Source organism: Etheostoma cragini, chromosome 2, assembly GCF_013103735.1.
Source record: "Etheostoma cragini isolate CJK2018 chromosome 2, CSU_Ecrag_1.0, whole genome shotgun sequence".
NCBI classification, from domain to species: Eukaryota; Metazoa; Chordata; class Actinopteri; order Perciformes; family Percidae; genus Etheostoma; species Etheostoma cragini.
The window spans coordinates 7,341,813-7,362,887 of NC_048408.1; the positions used below are offsets into that span (position 1 = coordinate 7,341,813).

The 21,075-nt window shown below is 39.8% G+C and overlaps 3 protein-coding genes across 17 annotated transcripts in view; 2 read left to right on the plus strand and 1 right to left on the minus strand.

Annotated features, from left to right (window-relative positions):
- Positions 1–5,756, plus strand: part of LOC117953657 (insulin-like growth factor-binding protein 4) — an 18,270-nt gene extending 12,514 nt beyond the window's left edge. Inside the window, exon 4 of the mRNA XM_034886913.1 lies at positions 3,635–5,756. Coding sequence (XP_034742804.1) covers positions 3,635–3,772 — 138 coding nt within the window. The 3' untranslated portion in view covers positions 3,773–5,756. The remainder of the gene's footprint in view (positions 1–3,634) is intronic.
- The window catches only part of LOC117953454 (zinc finger protein Aiolos-like), a 59,447-nt gene that overhangs the window by 24,695 nt on the left and 13,677 nt on the right, over positions 1–21,075 (minus strand). For 2 of the 6 annotated variants that reach the window (XM_034886581.1, XM_034886572.1), the window contains exon 1: positions 8,162–8,186. The exons of the other annotated variants lie outside the window; for them this stretch is intronic. In XM_034886581.1, coding sequence (XP_034742472.1) covers positions 8,162–8,171 — 10 coding nt within the window. In that variant the 5' untranslated portion in view covers positions 8,172–8,186. Of the gene's footprint in view, positions 1–8,161; positions 8,187–21,075 lie in introns of those variants that run through there. 6 annotated transcript variants of the gene reach the window in all.
- On the plus strand, positions 8,961–20,687 carry LOC117953582 (SWI/SNF-related matrix-associated actin-dependent regulator of chromatin subfamily E member 1-like). 10 transcript variants are annotated; one of them, XM_034886797.1, is made up of 11 exons: positions 8,964–9,271; positions 10,104–10,154; positions 10,431–10,474; positions 10,849–10,953; positions 11,819–11,899; positions 12,231–12,362; positions 12,575–12,746; positions 16,777–16,949; positions 17,831–17,932; positions 18,459–18,573; positions 19,479–19,729. In XM_034886797.1, exons 2-11 carry the CDS (start codon positions 10,148–10,150, stop codon positions 19,682–19,684), a joined length of 1,137 nt encoding a protein of 378 aa, XP_034742688.1. In that variant the 5' UTR covers positions 8,964–9,271; positions 10,104–10,147; the 3' UTR covers positions 19,685–19,729. The 10 variants fall into 10 exon arrangements, with proteins under 10 accessions (XP_034742698.1, XP_034742688.1, XP_034742671.1 ...); XM_034886739.1 differs by having other exon boundaries at positions 8,967–9,271; positions 10,849–10,947; positions 18,459–18,720; positions 19,479–20,687; XM_034886730.1 differs by having other exon boundaries at positions 8,968–9,271; positions 18,459–18,720; positions 19,479–20,687.

Genomic DNA, 21,075 nt, shown 5'->3' on the forward strand with positions numbered 1-21,075 from the left:
ATCATTGTCCTGCTGCAGAACCAAAGTTCGTTTCAGCTTGAGTACACGAACAGATGGTCGGACATTCTCCTTCAGGATGTCTTGGTAGAGAGCAGAATTCATAGTTCCTTTTATCAGGGCAAGTCTTCCAGGTCCTGAAGCAGCAAAACAGCCCCAGACCATCACACTACCACCACCATATTTTATTGTTGGTATAATGTTCCTTTTATGAAATGCTGTGTTCCTTCTACACACCTTCCAAATAGTTCCACTTTTGTCTCATCGGTCCACAGAATGTTGTCCCAAAAGTCTTGGGGATCATCAAGATGTGTTGTGGAGAAATTGAGACGAGCTTTGATGTTCTTTTTGCTCAGCAGTGGTTTTCTCCTTGGAACTCTGCCATGCAGACCATTTTTGCCCAGTCTTTTCCTGATGGCGGAGGCATGAACGCTGACCTTAACTGAGGCAAGTGAGGGCTGCAGTTCTTTGGACGTTGTTGTGGGGTCTTTTGTGACCTCTTGGATGAGTGGTCGCTGCGCTCTTGGGGTAATTTTGGGCGGCCGGCCACTCCTGGGAAGGTTCACCACTGTTCCATGTCTTCGCCATTTGTGGATAATGGCTCTCACTGTGGTTCGCTGGATTCCCAAAGCTTTGGAAATGGCTTTATAACCCTTTCCAGACTGATAGATCTCAATTACTTTCTTTCTCAATTGTTCCTGAATTTCTTTGGGTCTCGGCATGATGTGTAGCTTTTAAGGATCTTCTGGTGGACCTTACTGTGTCAAGCAGCTCCTATTTAAGTGATGCCTTGTGAACAGGTGTGGCAATAATCAGGCCTGGGTTCTGGCTAGAGAAATTGAACTCAGGTGTGGACAACCACAGTTATAGTATGTTTTAACAAGGGGGGCAATCACTTTTTCACACAGGGCCATGATGGTTAGGATTTTTTTTCACCTTTAATAATAAACACCTTCATTTACAAATTGCATTTTGTGTTTACTTGTGTTGTCCTTGACTATTGTTTAAATTGGTTTGATGTTCCGAAACACTTAAGTGTGACAAACATGCAAAGGAACAGGAAATGAGGAAGGGGGCAAACACTTTTTCACACCACTGTAACTATGTACTGCATATTGAAAATCAAACTTGCTAAATTGCCACCAAGACTTATCTTAATTAGACAACATAGGAAATGAAAGTTGGATCTATTTATTAATGATTTGTCTGTTATTAATTGGGACAGATATAAAGATGCTTGGGACTATCTGCATTCAGAGTTTATTGATGTTGTAGAAAAACATGCTCCCTGAAGAACTCCAAAGGTCAAGGGTAAACATCTTCCTTGGATCAGCCCCGAACTAATTAGTCTGTTTAGGCAGAGGGACAAAGCGTGGTCAACCTTCCTTCAGACAAGGGATGGTGCTGATTGGGAAATATACAGGCAGTTGAGAAATTTGAGCAAGACAAAAAATCGTACCACTAAATCAGACTACTATAGAGAATGTCTCACTAGTGTCTTTAAGAATCCTAAGCAATTTTGGAAAAAAATCTAAACTATTATTAATGCATCAGACAAACACTGCATTAATTGAATAAGAGTGTCTGATACATGAATTCATGACTATCTATTGCCCAGGCCGTCAATCAGCAATTTTCCTCAGTCTCTTCTAACTTATTACTTAACTCCCAGTTGACTACAAGTTCCTTTGGTAATACTTCACCCCACTGCAGTTCTTTTTCTTTTAGGAAGATTTTACCAACTGAAGTTCAGAATGCCATTAATGATCTAAATGTTAACAGTGGTGCTGGACTTGATGGAATAGAAAACAGGTTTATTAAACTAGCTTCCCATATTCTTATGTATCCACTTGTTGATTTATTGAACATGTCTGTTTTTTACATGTGAGTTACAAGCTATCTGGAAATGTGCATGCATCACTCCATAAAACTGGAGATGAACTTGACCCAAACAATTATAGACCTACAGTTATATCCATTATTTGTTCTATTACTAAAGTCTTTGAAAAATTAAATTTATGATCAACTTTCGCACTCTCACTGCCAATAATATCCTATCACAATTTCAATCCAGGTCCGGGGTCTAAACACTCCACAACTACTGCCCTACTTAAATCCACAGATGATGTTTTTTGTGCTGCAGATAATGGTGAACACAGAGGTGCTATCTTCCTTGATTTAACTAAAGCTTTTGATTTTGTTGATGGTTATCCCATTTTAGATAAGCTCCATGATATCTGCCTCTCTAAAAATGCAGTTTTGTGGTTTCACACTTGCATAATAGAAAACAATGTGTGGTCCTACAGGGACGTAATCAGCTTTTTTGAATCAAGACAGAGGAGTGCCTCAGGCGTCAATATTGGGACCACTTCTTTTTCCTATTTAAATAAATGATTTACCATCAATTTGTAATAACTGTTCTGTTCAGCTTCATGACAATTGTCGTGTTTGTGTGTATATATCTGTGTGTGTGTATGTATATACATTTATATATATATATAAAATATATAAAATATATAAAAATAATCTACCACAAATTCAAGCTTCTCTTCATTCTGACTTCATTATCCTTCAAGATTGGCTTTTACATAATAAAGTACTGCTTAACAAAACACAGTCCTATTTTATAATCTTTGGTACTAGACAAAAACTCAAATCAACCTGGTTCCTGTGAAATAACTTGTGAATAATAATGGTTCTTCTTTGCATAAAGTTGATAAGATTAAATATATTGGTGTATGGCTTGATACTGAACTCTCATTCAAATTACAAATTGAGCAAGTGTTTGAACTTTGGAATCAGCATTTTATATTGAGCCTGGAATTGCTTTATGCTTAGTGTTAGTCTAAAACTTCCCTCTAAACTTATACTTCAAATTATTAACTATTGTAATGTTGTGTATCAAAATGCATTTAACTCAGACATTGTTCCACATAACACAGTATATAACAGACTTTGCAGATTTGTCCTTGGATGTCCTTATTTCACTCATCACTGCGTACTGTATAATGCCCTAAACTGGCCATCTCTAAGTAGTAGAAGACACACTCACTGGCTTCAACTTATATTTAAATGTATTTATTTCAATTATATCCTTATTATAAACAGCATCTTGTACCTTGTACATCTAACTATGTACTTCTGCACTCTACTCAACTTTACTTCCCTGTCCCTTAAGTTAACAAACAATTGGCAAAAGAGCTTTAAAATTTAAGGCTCCAGCAGATTGGAATAATCTGTGCAAATAAGATCAATGCCTTTACTTAATTTGTTTAAACATGCCCTGTCTGCTCTCTTTAAGATAAACTGCCTCTGTTATTAAAAGGTGCATGTAATCCTTATATCTACTGTCCATAACCTAATGTTTATATTTATTTTTGACTGTAGTTAGAAATTCACTCATACTCCACTGTTTACTTATTTACTTATTATAGGCCATCTTGGCCCGTTGGTGGTTGTTGTCCACAGTAGTCACTTAGAAAGCCAAACATGGGATAATAGGGTAATGGTTTAAAAATACTGAATTTCCACTTTAATTAAACAAAAACATTTATTAGATCAGCTTTAATATATAACGTGTAATTGAAAAAGCGGCTCTATGTAGATAAAATATTGTATACATCTTTTGTGCCCACAGTGTCATCCGGCACGTGATGGCCAGCGGGGAAGGTGCTGGTGTGTGGATCAGAAGACGGGCATGAGGCTGCCGGGCCCGCTGGAGCTGCGAGGGGAACTGGACTGCCACCAGTTAATGACTGCTACCCTGAGGGATTGAGGAGTGGAGTGGAAGTGGGGGGTGCAGCACCAGCTCAATTCAACTGGTGCTTATTAGTAGAACTACACAAGGAAAGGACTTGGCTCTAAAGCCTTGCTTCACCCGAGGCCAGCGGTACTTAGGCCTGAGCAACAAAAAGGAAACCATTGAATTGAGTTCTTTTGCTATTTTGTTTCTGTGTGTGAGATTAGGTGATCTCAAAGTCTTTTGAGCACTTGTGTATTGTTTTTACTATGTGAACATAAGAATGATAGTCTTTAGACACATGCGCTTTAAAGTTACAGGTGGCAGAAAATAACCTTCCACAGGTAATTGTTGTAATTGTGATCTTTTTTAGAGAGCAACGTGTGGTTTTCTCTAGTCTAACTTCAGTAGAGTATTCTTGGAAGGTAAGAAAATGCATTAGCCCCCACCAGATAATCAGAACTGAGAAAGAGCAGTAGCTGTTATTTGTTTTTTTATCTCCTGAGAACTTTATCAATTGGAATTACTGCGTCAGGATAATCCAGAGAGATCGTCGATTAAAGGATCCTGTACTAGTTTTTTCCACACAATTTGTGTAATTGGTTGTAACGTGTGGCTCTTGTTCTACTGTCCTATATGTTGTAAACCCCACCCATCTGGTAAGTAGATTAAAACAACGCAAAAACACAAAGTAAAGTTCAGCGACGACACAAGAGTAGCAATAAGAGATAGGGATGAGAAGAAACGGGGACAAAGGAATGCAACAATCCCCTGCCTTGAGTTACCAAATGACACAGTAAGCCATAGCTTTTCACAACATTCAGACCAAAGTGAAAAGTGAGATTAGTTTGAACAACTGTATCTCTGAAAGGCCAGAATAGATTTGCTTTTTGTGTGGTCCAGAGGGACTGGCAGCAGAGCAGGGCTAAGAACTCTGTACACTGCTGATAGGATAATCTTATTTCTCCAGCTGGTGCTAAAATGCCAGTGTGACTTTCATGTTTGTATGAATATGCTTCAACATGCAGTATTTCTCTCCAACAGAACTGCTTGGCAGAACTTTGGTGGTGCTATATACTGATTGTGCCAAAATACAAAAGCAAGAAAGAAAATGGCTTCTGCACTTTTTGGGCATTGTTAAGGATTGGAACATAAGACAGGGATATTCAGCAAGTGGAGCAATTAGCATCAACGAGTGTGAGGATCACGTAAATGTGTGACTATCTGCACTAGATATTGGCAAATGCTGCTTTTAAATTGTGTTCTTAATGTTACTGTTCCAATTTAAAAGTTACATCACACATTGGCGCTGCACTATCACTGCAGCTAACTGGCTCAATGTTTCTTGGGTAGGGTTGTAAATTGCAGAGGTGACATGTCTTCACTATACAAGCAGTGTAATACGTTTTCAATGATTAAGCTCCTGGCAGCACAACAACTCCTAGTTGACATTAAGCTTCGAATGGAGGAGATGTAGCAGTAAAGATAACATATTGATTAGGTGGAAACCAGATTTTTTTATCTCCTAACCCAACGTTGGTTTTCAGTTTATTAGGGCATCACACTAATATTTAAAAGGAGTGCATTACCAGTGAAAGTGATCTAGCTACTCAAATATTTTAGATAGCGTAGGCAAGACTGGGAATTTTCTTATGGCAATTTGATTGTATTGGTGGCGTGAATTATGACTTCGGGCGGAGTAGCAGATTTAAGCTAATGCTGGTGTTTGTCACCACCAGATATGGATGGCTTTCTCCATCTGTTCCCTGGGAGACTTTGGTTATTATTGACTCAAGCACAAATCCATTTTGGGTAGATGGACGGTCATTACTAGGGTTGCCGTCCCACACAGAACACCATTAGTGTGTAGATTACAGTGCAGTAATGTCATATGTTGAAACTGATATTCACTGCTACTGTCGTCACACAATCGATTTCTGATGCCTCCACAATCCTCACTCACAGCTTTAGGACTATTTGAGCACAACACACTGAAGGAAGTTTCATTCGGCTCCACACAGGAAAAACAAAACTATTATTGGTATGATTATTATGCACTTTTTGAACATTTTTCCATACTGAATTTGGTCTATAAATCTTTTCTAAAATGCAGTAGTATATGCAGTAGTAAATGCATTTAAACAGTGAGTCTGAGAAAAGTACAATTTCAAATTTTGGTGCTTCTCTGATTCCGTTATTGTGCAAGGTAGTGAAGCCTATAACCTTCAGGTGTGAAAAGTAGTTGCTAATAGTAATCTCCACCATCTAACCGGGGACAGTTGATTATGGGCCAGCCCATTCTCAAAGTGTTATGTTGTCCTTTATGATCAGGCTAAGGATTTCTCTGATGCATTTTCAGTGTATCTTGAAGGGGATATTCTGGACAACAATCCTTGGATCAGTATGTGGATTGTATTCTATCATTTGACAAAAAAACTCCCTTATGAAATAATATATATATATATATATATAAATATATATATATATATATATATATATATATATATATATATATATACATACATATACATATATATACATATAGGCCAATACATAAAATATCAATCGGAATTCCATGCTTTTGGTTCCCAGTGACTAAAAAGACTACTACTGCATACTGCGAGGAATGTAATCTTATCACTGAAGCCAATAGTCAATTTGCTGGAAGAAGTGTATTGCCACCTGATTACCACTTTTCCTTATCACTAAAGAAAAAAATGTATCCAAAGGTAGTTTACCAAAACACAGACAGAAAGATTGAACATGGCATGGGTGGAGAATCATTGCTACAACTTACAAATGTCAAAAACCAAATATCCTAAAACTCGTTCCAAAGACTACAAACAAAGTATCTGGCGACATCCATACTCATCCAGAGAACTGCAGGCACACAAAAAGGTTATCATTCATCACCTAATGAAGTGTTACTAAACACATTCAAACACATTTCTCTGTTGACTGTTATCTCTGAGAGAGATGGCAAATGGTTTTGGCTTTGACTTTATAAAGGCCTTCTAACTACATAAACTGTGTATTATAGCTATAATACGTTGCTCGATCTCTAACTTTGCTGTACTAAACTGTAATTGCATTTCGCGATTCCTGTTTGCCTTTGATATTATCTATTATTGTGTAAAAGATATGAAGTTCTGATTGCATGCATACAAATGGACTGGGTTTTGAAACTGCTATGGTCTTGTCCAGAACAGGACCATTATACAAAAACACTGAAGTTAATAAAGAACTGAAATATAGAGTTTCAACCATTTAAATGATCAGTTACATTGTAAATATTTACCTGATGAAAATGTACACATTGTAATACAACAATTAAAACACTTTAAAAACTACAAGGGTGTTGCTTTTATACAAGTTATTATATAAGTAGCAGTATTAATATTAGTATTAGCATTGGACGATTCTAGCTTATCACAGATATATCAGTATCCAAGGTATTAATGCGTGTTGGCCAATAAGTCAAAGGAAGTAATGCCATGCTGCAGCGAATCTTTGAAAGATAGTTTTTAAATGGCAGTTTTGTTTGTTCTGCTAATATAAATAATGCTTAGAAAACATTTTCCAATACAGCAGCTTGTCTCACATAAACATAAAGTACAGATAAGTTAAGAATGAACTAGAACATAAATATGAACTAATTATTGGTAACAGGATACTCTATTGATCAACTAGAATTGCACTTGGAGAGCCAGACTATATGGCCCTTGGGACATAGAGTGTGTCTATGGCCCAGACCTCCACCAAGGCCAACGGTGAGTTTACGGCCTCCGCGACAAGTGCGTTTTCTTATATTGAGAAGTTGTTGAATGAAAGCGAAACAATGATTGGCTCCAAAAGGAAATGGATTCTCGCTGAACTTCTGGAGTGAGTTTGCTGCACTGAAAGTAAAGGGGCATAATAATTTTGCACGCACCATTTTTCAGTTTTTTAATTGGTAAAAAAGTTTAAAATATCCAATAGATTTCGTTCCACTTCACAATTGTATCCCACTTGTTGGTGATTCTTCACAAAAAATAAAATGTTTATATCTTTATGTTTGAAGCCTGAAATGTGTCAAAATTTTGAAAAGTTCAAGGGGGCCGAATACTTTCACAAGGCACTGTACATCATAATAATCTGCCTGCACCAACTTCTAAAAATACCCCCACCATCCACCACCAGAGTAAACTTTCAAGTCTGCTTAGTTCCACTGCCTGAGTCTATTTTGAGGAGCTCTACAGGCTTAAGAATTGGTTTTGAAGCTGCATTGCAAGTAGAGCTTTACGGATCTTCCTCTGATTGATTCAAAATGTCACAGGCCCTGTTCTGCCCCTAGGCATCCACAATCCGACAGCTGTGCCTGGGAGGCCCTGAGTGAATGTGTTGAACCTGCAGTAGTTTACAGAAGACTTGTGACCTCCACCCTACCTCCAGACATACTCCATCACAGGTGTCCAATGCTAAACAAGTTCCTACCCATGCCTGGTGTGGAATCCGCTCCCTTCCCCATCCGTACAGCTTTCTGCCCTTTGCCTGGTCAATGAAAAAAACATGAAGCCCCACACCTGCAGATGAGATCACAACAGTGTCTACATGCATATTATACAGGATGCAAGCGAAGCAGAAATAAAATAAGCTCTCACGTGTGCAGTGTAAACAAAGAAAACGTGGTCCCAATGAACACAATCAATTAATAAATCCAAAACAAGTACTATTCAGGTTGAATGGACAGAGATGAAGGCTAAATCCTAAAGGCTTTGGATTGTTATCTTTAGGGGACACACTATTACATATTTTGACCTAGACGGCTCTCAAACAATGGGAACAAGAATGCAAAGTATTTCAGTTCTAACAACAAGGGAGCAGTGAATAGGGCAACCTTGATTTTCTCAAAAGCTTAGTGGCCTGTGAAGCCTCCAAAATGCAGTTTATGGTATGGTCACATAATATTCCTTCTTTAAAAAAATAATATTATAGTTATACTTATAATTATATTATAATTAGCTAGCAAAATCAAATGGGTGTACTGTAGAACACCTGCACTGACAGGGCACTTTTTACGTGAAGTGATGTACTTTGCAGTCAAGATGACAATATGGACCAGCTTTCTGCTTCTATACAACTCAGGAGTAAACGTGCAACATAATGTTTCTGACAAGTTGTGTGATGTAGCATGTCTTAAAGATAAAGCTATGCAGGCAAAATGTCTAAATCCATTTAGCTGCGCTGTAATGTTACCTTGTCTTTTATCTGAATGGAATATTGTTTTGTTTTGTCTTGAGGAGAAAGATGTTTCTGCTGTCATACCAATAATTGAGAGCTGCAGTGTGTCAGTTGAGGGCGATGGGCATCAGCATCGAGGCAAGGCAAAACTGTAATGAGGAGAGGGTGGGGGTCCAATTCTGGAAGATTCTGCAGCAATCTTACGAGTGGACCCCATTTCATTCGTTGATTGTAGGGACTGGTTCTCTGAGCTAGCTAGGTGGGTTAGCCTTCCCTGTCAAAGCCACAACTGTGGTGGGGACAAAAGGTTTTAGGGTGAGTTTTCTGGCCATCATTTTAGTATACATGCTTGCTTGTCACCATCAAAATCTACGGGAATGTATATATTTCTAGATGTGTTGGTTTGACTTGACGTTGCATGCTAATATCCCATTGATTTTCCTTTTCATCTAACGTTAGCTAGCTAAACTACGTAACCAGATAGACCAGCTAGCTAACGTTAGTTAAGCTGATGGTGAGCCAGGCTAACCACAAAGCATCTGATATCTAACTACTGGTATAACATCATTACAGTTATGGTTAGTTAAAGTCACGCATGTTAACTAGCTAACGCTCTATGAATTGCTGGCGTCGGCTACACACTAGCTAACCTAACGCTAGCTAAGGAGAAACAACCGTAGCTAGCTAGATCACTAGCTACTAGCTAGCATGAATACATGCTAACGTTAGCTTGCGTGCTAGCTAAGTGTCAGTACGTGTAACGTTATTGGATGCCGCAGAGATGTAGCGCTAGCAGTCAGTCCTAACGTCAACTACCAGTGCTATTTCACCTCTTACAATATCCAAATAGTCATATCGTCTTTAGCATTTCATGTGACCTAAGACAAAACAACGCTGTTGATTGATACCATTTATTTTGCCAACATGAAATGGCTTGGAAGTTAACGTTATATCCAACAATCTTGCCTGAAAGCGTTCATAGCGACATTCAGCTAACGTTATTTAACGTCGTTAATTGACAGCATCAACATCGGCATATCTTTGTTTGGTGCTAGCTAAGAATGAACCATCCTGTCCACACAAGTCATCTCATCAATACGAGATGAAAATAAGGAGTAGGATATACTCTAAAATGTGTTTATTACAGAGCCAATGACTGGAATAGACTGATACCTCCTCCCCTCTGCAAAGATGTCAAGTAAGGATCTGGAAGGGTTTTAGCTAGTGATATAAAGCTGTCTTTGTAAGTGATGCATGTTCAAATACATCCGAGCTGCTGTTGCCATAAATCCATGTTAAGTGATGCCATCACACTTCAATATCAAGTATATTAATAATTAACAGATACTTGATTTGGCTATTTTAATATTGTTCATGAAATAAAGTATTTTTATTTAAGAAATCACTGGAAAATGAGGTTTAGCTCAAAATTTAGTTGGAGCATTAGAAATAATGCTGTTTTCTTTCACAACAGAGAGACCATCCTATGCCCCTCCCCCTCCCCCTGCCCCTGCAACTGTAAGTATTCCTAATCATAGACTGTATTTAAAGACTGGAACTTATTTGGTTATCACAAATTAAGCTCATGTTGCTGTTTGGAGACTTAATGTTAGTACATGCTATTAGTACACAATTTAATATGAGATATTTTGGATAAGGGATCATCTTTTGTTGTTGAATCCACAACCCCTTTCAGTTGAACAGACTGATGTGCTGACACACCACTGCTTCTGAATATCCTTATAGTCTCAGCATGAATGCAAGGTTTTTTATTTTATTTTTATTGCATTTTACCAGCTTTTTTCATTGATTTCTTTAAATTTTTTGTCTTTAAGTTTTCCCTCTTTTATGTCATTTGTCATTCATATTTCTGTCTCATTTATTTCCATCAGCAAATGCCCAACACTGCCGGGTTTGTGGGGTACAACCCATACAGCCATCTGGCCTACAACAACTACAGACTGGGAGGGAGCCAAAGCAGCAACAGTCGGGTAACGGTATGAATATTTATAATGAGAAAACGGGGACTAAAAACGTTAGGCAAACCCATGTGGAGAAATTAAAATCTGTAACAGCTCACTTTTAATGTTCAACTTTGAAACAATAATCAGCTTGCTTAGTCAAAGAAAGACACTGCAGAAAGCTCTTTGAGCATCAATATCTTTTGGGCTTTTCACAAGGTCAACCTTTGGTTTGTTCAGAGCATGATACTAGATATACAGTAGTTGTCCAAAGAGTGGATGCTGAAGAGTAGTCAGTATGAGAAGCCTAACTCAGTCCATCTGGGAGAATAAATCTGAAATGCATATCACTCCAAACTCCCTCTTCGGTCTCCATCACAGTGCAGACTGGCTAAGAGTCTGTATTTAAATTCCACCGGCCCAAATCAGCATCTCTGACAGATGTATAAAGTAACCCATGCCATCATGTGTTGCCATGGTATTACAGACCTGCTGCATGGCTCTGGCTGCTGAACAGTAATTTAGTCACTGCATGCGAACCATAGTTGGCTGACTCTGGTAATGGCATTATGGGCAAATCTCAGCGTAAGTGAGATTATTTTGTATTTTTGTCACAGTCAGCGCTATTTCATTGTACTCTGTGGGGTTCCTGACTTGTGCATGGCCTCAAAATGTCATTAATTAAATCAAGTTAATTGAAGTGATAAGAAATTACTTTGATGCATCTTGTATTTGATTTTAAGTCAAGTTTTTTTTTAAATTTTTTTGGGGGTCAAATTACATAACCATGCGCCTGCATGTAATTTCATGAGCTGTAGTCAGCCTAGCAAGAGTGTTTAAATGGTTGGCTGAGAACTCCACAGCAACCGTGCCTTAAAGTGACTTCTTCTGTCTTTACCAGAATTCCTGTGGAATTAATATCCCCAAGCCACCCAAGCCACCTGATAAGCCATTGATGCCATATATGAGATATAGTCGTAAGGTAAGTACACAGTGTGTGACTGCTGCCTTTTGCATCATCATGTGCTCTGTTGGAAGAAAGGAACGCTTTGCTTTTAAGATATTCCATCAGCTCAGAGGAAGTAAGACGTAAGATGTTGTTTCAGACACTAATAGTTGTTTATCGAGGTAGGTGAAAAGCGAAATCAAGCCAGCTTAGCTAGGACTGTCCACATCACATAGTGGGATTCATCACCATGGAGATGAAGTTTAAAGCACACGGCCTCCTCTGGTTTGTGACCTCTCTGCAAAGAGATAACCACATATAGCCCCTCCAACCCAACCCCACACCCATGTCTGGTTCTCATCACCAGGTTTGGGATCAAGTAAAAGCCTCCAATCCTGATCTGAAGCTATGGGAAATTGGGAAGATAATCGGTGGCATGTGGAGGGACCTCACTGATGAGGAGAAACAGGATTATTTGAATGACTACGAAGCAGAGAAGGTTGGTTGTTTTACAAGGGGTGTTTAAGGTTTTTTTCTGATGGGTGACCAGTAGATGTGTCTCCAACTGTTGTGGGTCCCTCCTTTCATCTTTCCTGCCTTTTCTCTTTTCTCCTCTTTCCTTATTATGTAGTAGTTGATAGAAACAAGGGCCCATGTTGTGTTTGCTTGTCATCTGTTTCCTCTTCATTCCTGTCATCTCTTCCAACATAGATTGAGTATAATGAGAGCATGAAGGCCTATCACAACTCACCAGCCTACCTGGCTTACGTCAATGCAAAAAGCCGGGCCGAGGCAGCTCTGGAAGAGGAGAGCCGCCAAAGGCAATCCAGACTGGACAAGGGCGAGCCCTACATGAGCATTCAGCCAGCAGAGGATCCAGATGGTAAGGCTACTCAGCTCCCTGTGACAGAGCTGTAATTACTGTAGCATGACCACACAGAGCTGCCAGTCCACACACACACACACACACAAACTGTGTTATCTCTCCCTCCCCATTTCTGCGTTTAAGCTGCAAAATGGAACAGCATTTCTCGTTATTTTGCACAACTGTTTACATTTAGTAGTATTCTTGGCCTTGGTTTAGACATAATTGCAAAATTTACATTCTTTTCTCTGTTGTTTTAAAGACTGACACGCACACATGTTGCATACACAAGCCAGAAGAAGAGGTCTGAGTTACACCCACCTCAAGGAAATGAAGCCTGTCTGGGGTCCGGCTGGGTTACAGTGGAAGATAATGATGTACAGGAAAACTACAGATAAAACCAATTGCTATTTAGAAACACCCCAGACCATAAAAATGTCAGAGCTGGTATCCCAGTTGGTTATGTTCTCCACAGACTGCACGTATGTCAATGATTAAATAAGATTTAGCTCTTTGGGTGGCTAAATACTCAGAGATTGCAGCTTTATTTGTTAATAAATACAATCTTAAAGAAATTCTACTCCAAGCTGCTGCCATTTACCCGTTTCATCTAAACATCAGAATAACAAAAATATGAGATGACGTGCCTATTAGACACATAACATTTTTTATCATGCTAGGGATAAGTTTGTGTTGTGGTTACTTTCAGCAGAAGAACTAACCTGCAAGACTAAATTAGCTTTTTTTGTCATGGTTGTAATTTAATTGTGACAATATTTAGCATTCAGGAGGTGCCATGTTTTACTTCAAAATCTGTAATGCAAAATAATCTGAAACAGGATTAATCGTTCAGAGTTAGGGCTGCACAATTTGGCGAAAAAGTAATTTCTGATTTTGATATGTTATGAGTTTTCCTCGATTATCAAGGAAAATGCAGACAATAAGCTACTAAAATTTTGAAATGTGTATATTTTAACTGGAACATAGTTAAATGAGCATTAGAAGAAATACCAAAAAATGTGTAGTATTTAAAAAATAAAAATACCTTTTGTATGCCCTTATAAACGAGGATGTTCTAGATGGGTGTAATATAATAACTTGTGAATAAGTTACAAATTATACTTTGTACAACCTCTGGTGTCTGCATGCTCTGAACCCCTCTACACTTTTGACACCGGTCATTTTTTTTGACGTTATTACGCTTAATACATCCATAGGGTAGTGTAATTCATAGGGCTGATTCAACATAGAACCATGAATCAGGCATTAGTAAGCGCGAGAAAGACAGGCGAGGAGAGCAACTGTCAAACGGTGTCGGAGTAGTGTAGCGGCTGTGTGAGGGAAAAGGGACGGCAAAGACGATGTGAAGTAAGTTAACGGAGAACACAAAGCTTCTTAAGACACGGTGGCTTCATCTTTTAATACTTTTGGTAAAGTGAAGGCTGTTACAACGTGGAGTGCACACAGCGTCACGCAGACAGCACACTTTTCTTTTAGGATACTCAAATTGCACAATTTTTGGTGACACTGCAATTGCGATTAGATCAAACGTCCTACCCAGAGTGCATTTTGTTGTTGCAAAATTTGAAAAATAGAAAGTTCCATTTATCAGTAAGAGGGAATTCTACTGAATTTGTGACCATGAGAGAAGCTTAATTGTCACACACACACAAGTTTTAGAATGTATTACCGCCCCTGACTGTTTCCTGTTATGGTATTAGACCAACTACTTGAGCACCTTTGAAACTGTCAGCATGGTAGATGACATTCATTTCTGCTCTCTGGAAAGTTTCAAGGGTGCACACATGGGTGCACAGCAGCTACAAGATCAGGTGATGAGAGTTCTTGTTGCATCACAGAGAGGTTTAGCAAAGTTTTGCCACAACAAAGCCTTGTATATGGTAGTGTTGAACAGCATTGGCAAATGGAAATATAAAAGGGGAACCAATTAACAAATATAATGCAGATGAGCTACAATATACAGCTAATCCAGCTACTGTATGTAGTTACCTAAAAATACAGATGGATGAGATTGACTCATTAGCTAACTTTCCATCCATTTGTCAATTGAATTATCTGAAGTTTGAAAAAAAATAGAAAACTCATGCGAATAAAGCTGGTGAAAGTGTGTTTTCATCCAACGGCTTTACAGCGAATAAAAAAACCTCCGCGTAATTACGTCACATGCTGTTTTGCGACCAAATTGCTATGTTGAGTTGATTTTGGGCATTTTAAGGTGTTTCCATTCATTTTTGCACTGAATTGCACAACATTCAAGCAAACATTTGTGAACAAAGTTTTTCTAGACAAAATGTATCTTCCAACACATGAGCCATATTGCACATGTTGTAGTGCCAGCTACTAATAAGAAAACAACAACACTATCAACACAAAAGATAATCATCCTAGTATCTTCAAATAATCTGAAATGTCCACCTCATGGTGGCGCTAGAGGGAATATCAAGTGATCACTAAAGTCAGTAGGATTTATCTGCTGGGAACCATAAATGTTTGTACACACTCTGCTGCTGGGGTCCCCTCTTCCCCAGCTGTACGGCAGTGCACTTGTTATGACCAATACGAACGTGTTTGCATTATGTGACGACGCATAGATTCGACAGTAAGGCAAAGTCACCTGCCACTTTGAAAAAGTACCCACCCTTGGCTGGTTGCGGATGCTAATTTCCTACCCTGACTTGAACACACCTCTCGCTTTGGTCATACAGAGATTGGATGGCCCTGAGAAGGGACCCCTCACCCCATACTCCCGCAGCACCTCCCACAGTATCTCCTGGGAGACCCGGTCACAAGCCTTCTCCAGATCCACAAAACACATGGAGGGCATACTCCCAGTCTCCCTCCGGGACCCTTGCGAGAGTGTTCAGCAACCAGGACGAAATCCACATTGTTCCTCTTTAACCCAAGGTTCGACTATCGGCCAAACCCTCCTTTCCAGCACCTTGGAGTGGACTTTACCAGGGAGGTTGAGAAGTGAGACACCCCTGTAATTGGCACACACCCTCTGGTCTCCCCTTTTGAAGAGGGGAACCACCACCCCGGTCTGCCACTCCTTAGGCACTGTGCCAGCCCTCCACGCAACGTTGAACAGGCTTGTCAACCAAGACAGCCCCTCCATACCCAGAGCTTTCAGCACTTCTGGACGGATCTCATCAATCCCTGGGGCTTTGCCACTGTGGGGTTGTTTAACTCCCCCAGCAACTTCCAACACGGAAATGGACAATCCCCCGTCATCCTCCACCTCAGCCTCTACCACTGAGGATGTATTAGCTGGATTTAGGAGTTCCCCAAAATGCTCCTTCCACCGCCCTGTTACCTCCTCAGTTGAGGTTAACAGCTTCCCATCCTTGAGGTGGCAAACGGTTTCCATAACCACCTTGGTGCCAACTGAAAGTCCTCCATGTCTTCTCTGAACTTCTCCCACACCCACTGCTTTGCCTCTTTCACGGCAGAAGCTGCAGCCCTTCGGTACCTTGCAACTGCCTCTGGAGCCCTCTGGGATAACATATCCCGGAAAAACTCCTTTAGTTGGACAGCTTCCCTGACCAGCGGTGTCCACCAGGGTGTTTGTGGGTTACCGTCCCTTAAAGCATCAAATTGTCAAATATAAATTTACCAAAATGAACACATTCAGGAAGATCTAAAGCTGTTACCACTGCCAAAGATGCTTATACTTTAGTTCTTTCATTTAATCTGAATGCATTTAAAAAGGAACACATAATTAGTTATAATTAACCACTTGTCCCATTCATCTAACAATTACAGATCTGCTTTGGTTGAGGATGTATTTTGACATAAGGGCCTATACTTAACTCCAACTCAAGTATTGAGCAGTATCCTCATGTTCATAGTGTTTGATACAGAAGTATTTGCATTATTTGGGTTTGTATCACGTGTGCTGTAGTTTGCTGAAGCCTCTCATACTTGTGGATGGTTACCGTGGAATAAATCAATCTTTGCCTTTTGACAGGTGCGAGAAAATCTATTTTCTAGGACAATCGAAACAACTCAATTTTTTTTATGTCTTCAGATTATGACGACGGGTTTTCTATGAAGCACTCAGCTGCAGCCCGTTTCCAGCGTAACCATCGTCTGATCAGCGAGATCCTCAGTGAGAGCGTAGTCCCAGACGTGCGGTCAGTTGTTACCACAGCTCGCATGCAGGTCCTCAAACGCCAGGTCCAGTCTTTGATGGTACACCAGGTATGATCAAGTTGTGGTCTTATCTTCACATAGTGATAGCATTTAGCTGACAGCTTTGTTTTTTTGGTTGAGGATGTAATAACCAGGGTGCGATTTGTGAAAAAAAAGCAGGCCAAACAAGACGTACAAGAATTGAATCCCTCTGCGAATACCATGGATATAGTGCTCCTCGGATGGCCAGGGGTGCCAAAACACCTATTTAATGAACTCCAATAATCAATGGAAAATAATCTTAAATTGCAATAGCACAATGTGGTGTCAATAGAAAACAGCGCTTTCAAGCCGGAGAGCGAGTTCACTTTGCGGCAAAAACAAAATACTTTCACCCAGGAAACACTTGTTCGTTCCTCTGGAGTGTTTTAATCCAAACCATTATGTTTCCTAAAACGTAACTAGTCGTTTTGGTGCCTAAACTTAACTGTTTTCACTGTATGACGCTCATGTTTTCTGACTAAACTCCACCACCATGGCCATCATCTGGGGGTAGCTGTAGGCGGCTCACAGTCAACCAATTGGCGGCTAAACAAGTGCTGCTGGACATCCCTGAGCTCTATAGCGGCTAAAGACAACCAGCAACTGCTGCTCCGATTTCGTCGTTCTATGGCACTATAGATTGTTCATTGTTCGTTGCTGTATGTTACAGCCCTTTACTTTCTATTTTATGTATAGAATACAATGGTCTATTGGTGAAGTAGCTTTGGTCATTTCAAGGTGGGGATACATTTTTGTCCCCACCAGAGATAGATATAATTCAGCAGACGCAGGGATATTTAGACCGAAAAGGGGGAAATCCAGCAACCCCCCACCCCCCCCCCCACCCCCCCCCTCCAGAAAATCGCACCCTGCTAATAACCGTAGTGCCTGTGTGTCTTGTGTCACAGAGAAAGTTAGAGGCAGAGTTGCTTCAGATTGAAGACCGCCACCAGGATAAGAAAAGAAAATTCATTGAAGCCACAGAGTCGTTCTCTAATGAGCTCAAAAGGGTACGGCGTCTTTTACATCGAGCTTGATCATTGCTTACTCGCACGCAGGCTTCATTATGCATGTTTGTCTGTACAATGTGCAACTCTGGTTACGTGCCAGTCTACGTCCACCTTACAGCCACCAGCTGCTGCTAACTCCTTTCACATGTTCTGGCAATCACAGAGTTGTCACTGTTTACAATTTGTAGCACCTATAACAACTTTTGTTTTCAAATGCACTGTGCAGTTCAATGCACTGTCCACTGTTCACAACAGGCGGCGCCATTTATCATTTACACAGCATGCATTCACTGGCTGAAGAGTAGCATTTTCGAGACTGAACATGTTGTTGTAGTTATGAGCAGAACTCATTCCGTTACATTAAGTAAGTTGTTCTTTTGTATCCAACCTGCACATGCATGATCAACCAATACCAAACTTCCTATGGTGAAAAAATATTATTCTCATGAGCATGCTCATTATGCTCAAGAGTGCAGCAATTGTTTTCAACTTCCTACATGAATTTCTCCATTACTGTACTTTAAAGCTGTGCTGTATGAAGGTGGAAGTGGACATGGAGAAGATTTCTGCAGAGATTGCTGCAGCGGAAGAGGCAGCCCGCAAACGGATGGCAGATCGTGACAAGGATGCAGGAGACAGAGGTGCAAGAGAGGCCCCCACCTGTGTCTTAGCAGAAGAAGAGAAACACATTTGTGCAACACATGGCAACAAGTCCCAGCAAAATTCTCTAAGCGAAAGTAGCAACAAAGAAGGCGAGGATGCCGAATCCAACACCACAGATACACCAGGTGGGCCACACTGGCCTTTATTTACAGCTTAGGTGCTATCTGGCTCTCTTGCAGGGTTTCATGTTTTTTTAAAATGAGAACCTATTATGCTTATTTTCAGGTTCTTGTATTCTTTGTTTCTACTAGAACATGTTTACATGCTTTAATGTAAAAAAAAACAACAACACTATTTTTATTCATACTACCCAACATTGCTGCTGCAGCTGTATTCACCCTCTATATGGGAGGCTTTGTTGGAGCGCCTGTCTCTTTAAGCCGCCTACCCGATAAAGCCTAGTCTGCTCTGATTGGTCAGGGCTCCGAGTTTTCCCCATCTTTGATCTTGCCATTTCTGTTAGGGAGTATAGCTTTCAACCATTTGAAAAATCCCCAATACAAATTTGACCAAAATTACACAACCGGACATGTTCCAGCAGTTATGCGACCAGAAAATGGGAAGTAATCTGCATCCAAGATTACAGATTCCCACTGACATTTGTAGCAGTGTATGTAAAATGTAAACACTGCAGTAAAATGCCTGTAGCGCATGACCATATAAAAAAAAGCATCACAAGCTGTCAGTTCAAGCCAAGACTAGAAAAAAAATGTTAACTGCTAACAGGGATTAATTAGGTTTTTACTGCATTTTTTGAAGCTTTGGCCACTCTTAGTACATACATCTAACATTGTAACATTATATACAGTAAATGACAGAAAAGAAGGAAATTCATAAAAGTCCCCCTTTAACATCATGTTATTGTCTTGTTTCTTTGACTCAGGGAAGCCAAAAGCATCAGAGGAGCTTGAGGCTCATCCAGGCAGTGAGGAGGGAGTGTCAGAGGACAAGGAGAGCGTCCCAGAGGGAGCCATGGAGGAGGGAACCAGCGACAGTAATACAGGCTCAGAGACCACCTCTGCTCAGACAGAAGATGCCCCGACTAGTGAGCCATCAGAGGGGTCCAGCAGAGCGAGAGCAGCCCACTAAGTGCAGCACATGACTGTCTGAACTGTAAGGCTGCCATTATGCCCGTTGACCTCCGATATCATGCTCTGATAACATATTGCACAATATCATCTCAGTTTATCAAAGCATATGAAAAACATAAAGATGGGCTTAATGTTTAACAAGCCTGAGGCAACGATGATGTTTTAGTTGTGCTGATTACAAGTAAATGAAAAATGTAAAGCCGACAAAGCATTGGTCCAGTCTAAAATCAATGGCTGCTAAGTGCGCCACAAAAGCCCACATGATAGCACTATTATTCCTCTGCAGGCCTCATTGCCATTTGGAAGAACACATACAGGCACTCTGCAAACCATATTGATACATATCTCTAGTACCTTTTCTGGCAGATCCCAGATTGCTGCAAATGAAGACTGGCTAATGAAAATAAGCTGTCACATTAAACAAACATTGTTCAGTGTTATATTTAACTTTGTTCTTTGTATTGTGGTGTCCTTGTTGCTTTTGTTATTTTGGCATGTTGCAATTTAAAAAAATTAAAGAATTTGGCATACTTGTGAAGAGTGGCGCTGGTTGACCATCTCCTTGGCAGGAGAATAATTGTTTACTCTCTGTATCAGTATTACAGTGACAGTATTGTCTCAGGAGTTTGTAGTCATTAGTAGTAGTTATTTTTGTTATTTATTATCAGCCGTTTAATTATACTTGTGTATTGGTTGTCCCAGTCCATCCATAAGTATCACATGATCATCAATGCTGTACAGTGCTTGACTACCGGTGTTCTCAAGTTTGCTAGCTGTCAATCAAATCAAAAGCAGTATGCTTAGAACATTTGTGTTATGATCAATGTTGCAATTTTCCCCCAGAAAACTTTTAAATGTACCGTGAATGTGTACACAGTGTAACGAGGTTTGCTTAAACATGGATTTTCATGTCGTGAAACAGCTTGAAGAACAGTCATGAACATGCAGTCTTAATGAATTTCCTTTTGCATATTTATACCAATAAACTTTTCTACTCTGAACAACTCTCATTTCAATTGTTTTCCAAAAACAGATGCAAGGAGACTATCTCTTAGTATAAATGTATATTTAAAGTACCATCATGCATAACATTGATTGCATTAAAGTGATTTTAACAGTATATTACAAAGCTGTATATATACTGTACTGTGATATACTGTAAGCAGTCATGTGTATAAATGATCAAAAACAAGTACCCAGGTAAGCATAGGCTTACTTACATACTGTGTGTGCTTGCATAGAACAATTTGTCCTTTGCACAGTATAGGTAAGGGAAGTGGGTAAGATGAGAGAGAATGGTTCTGATTTCCTGTTTTTAGTGCAGAAAAGCAATCCTGAGAGTTTAGTTGTGCTTGTGACAAAATTCCGCTTCTGCCTAAGAAACTTAGG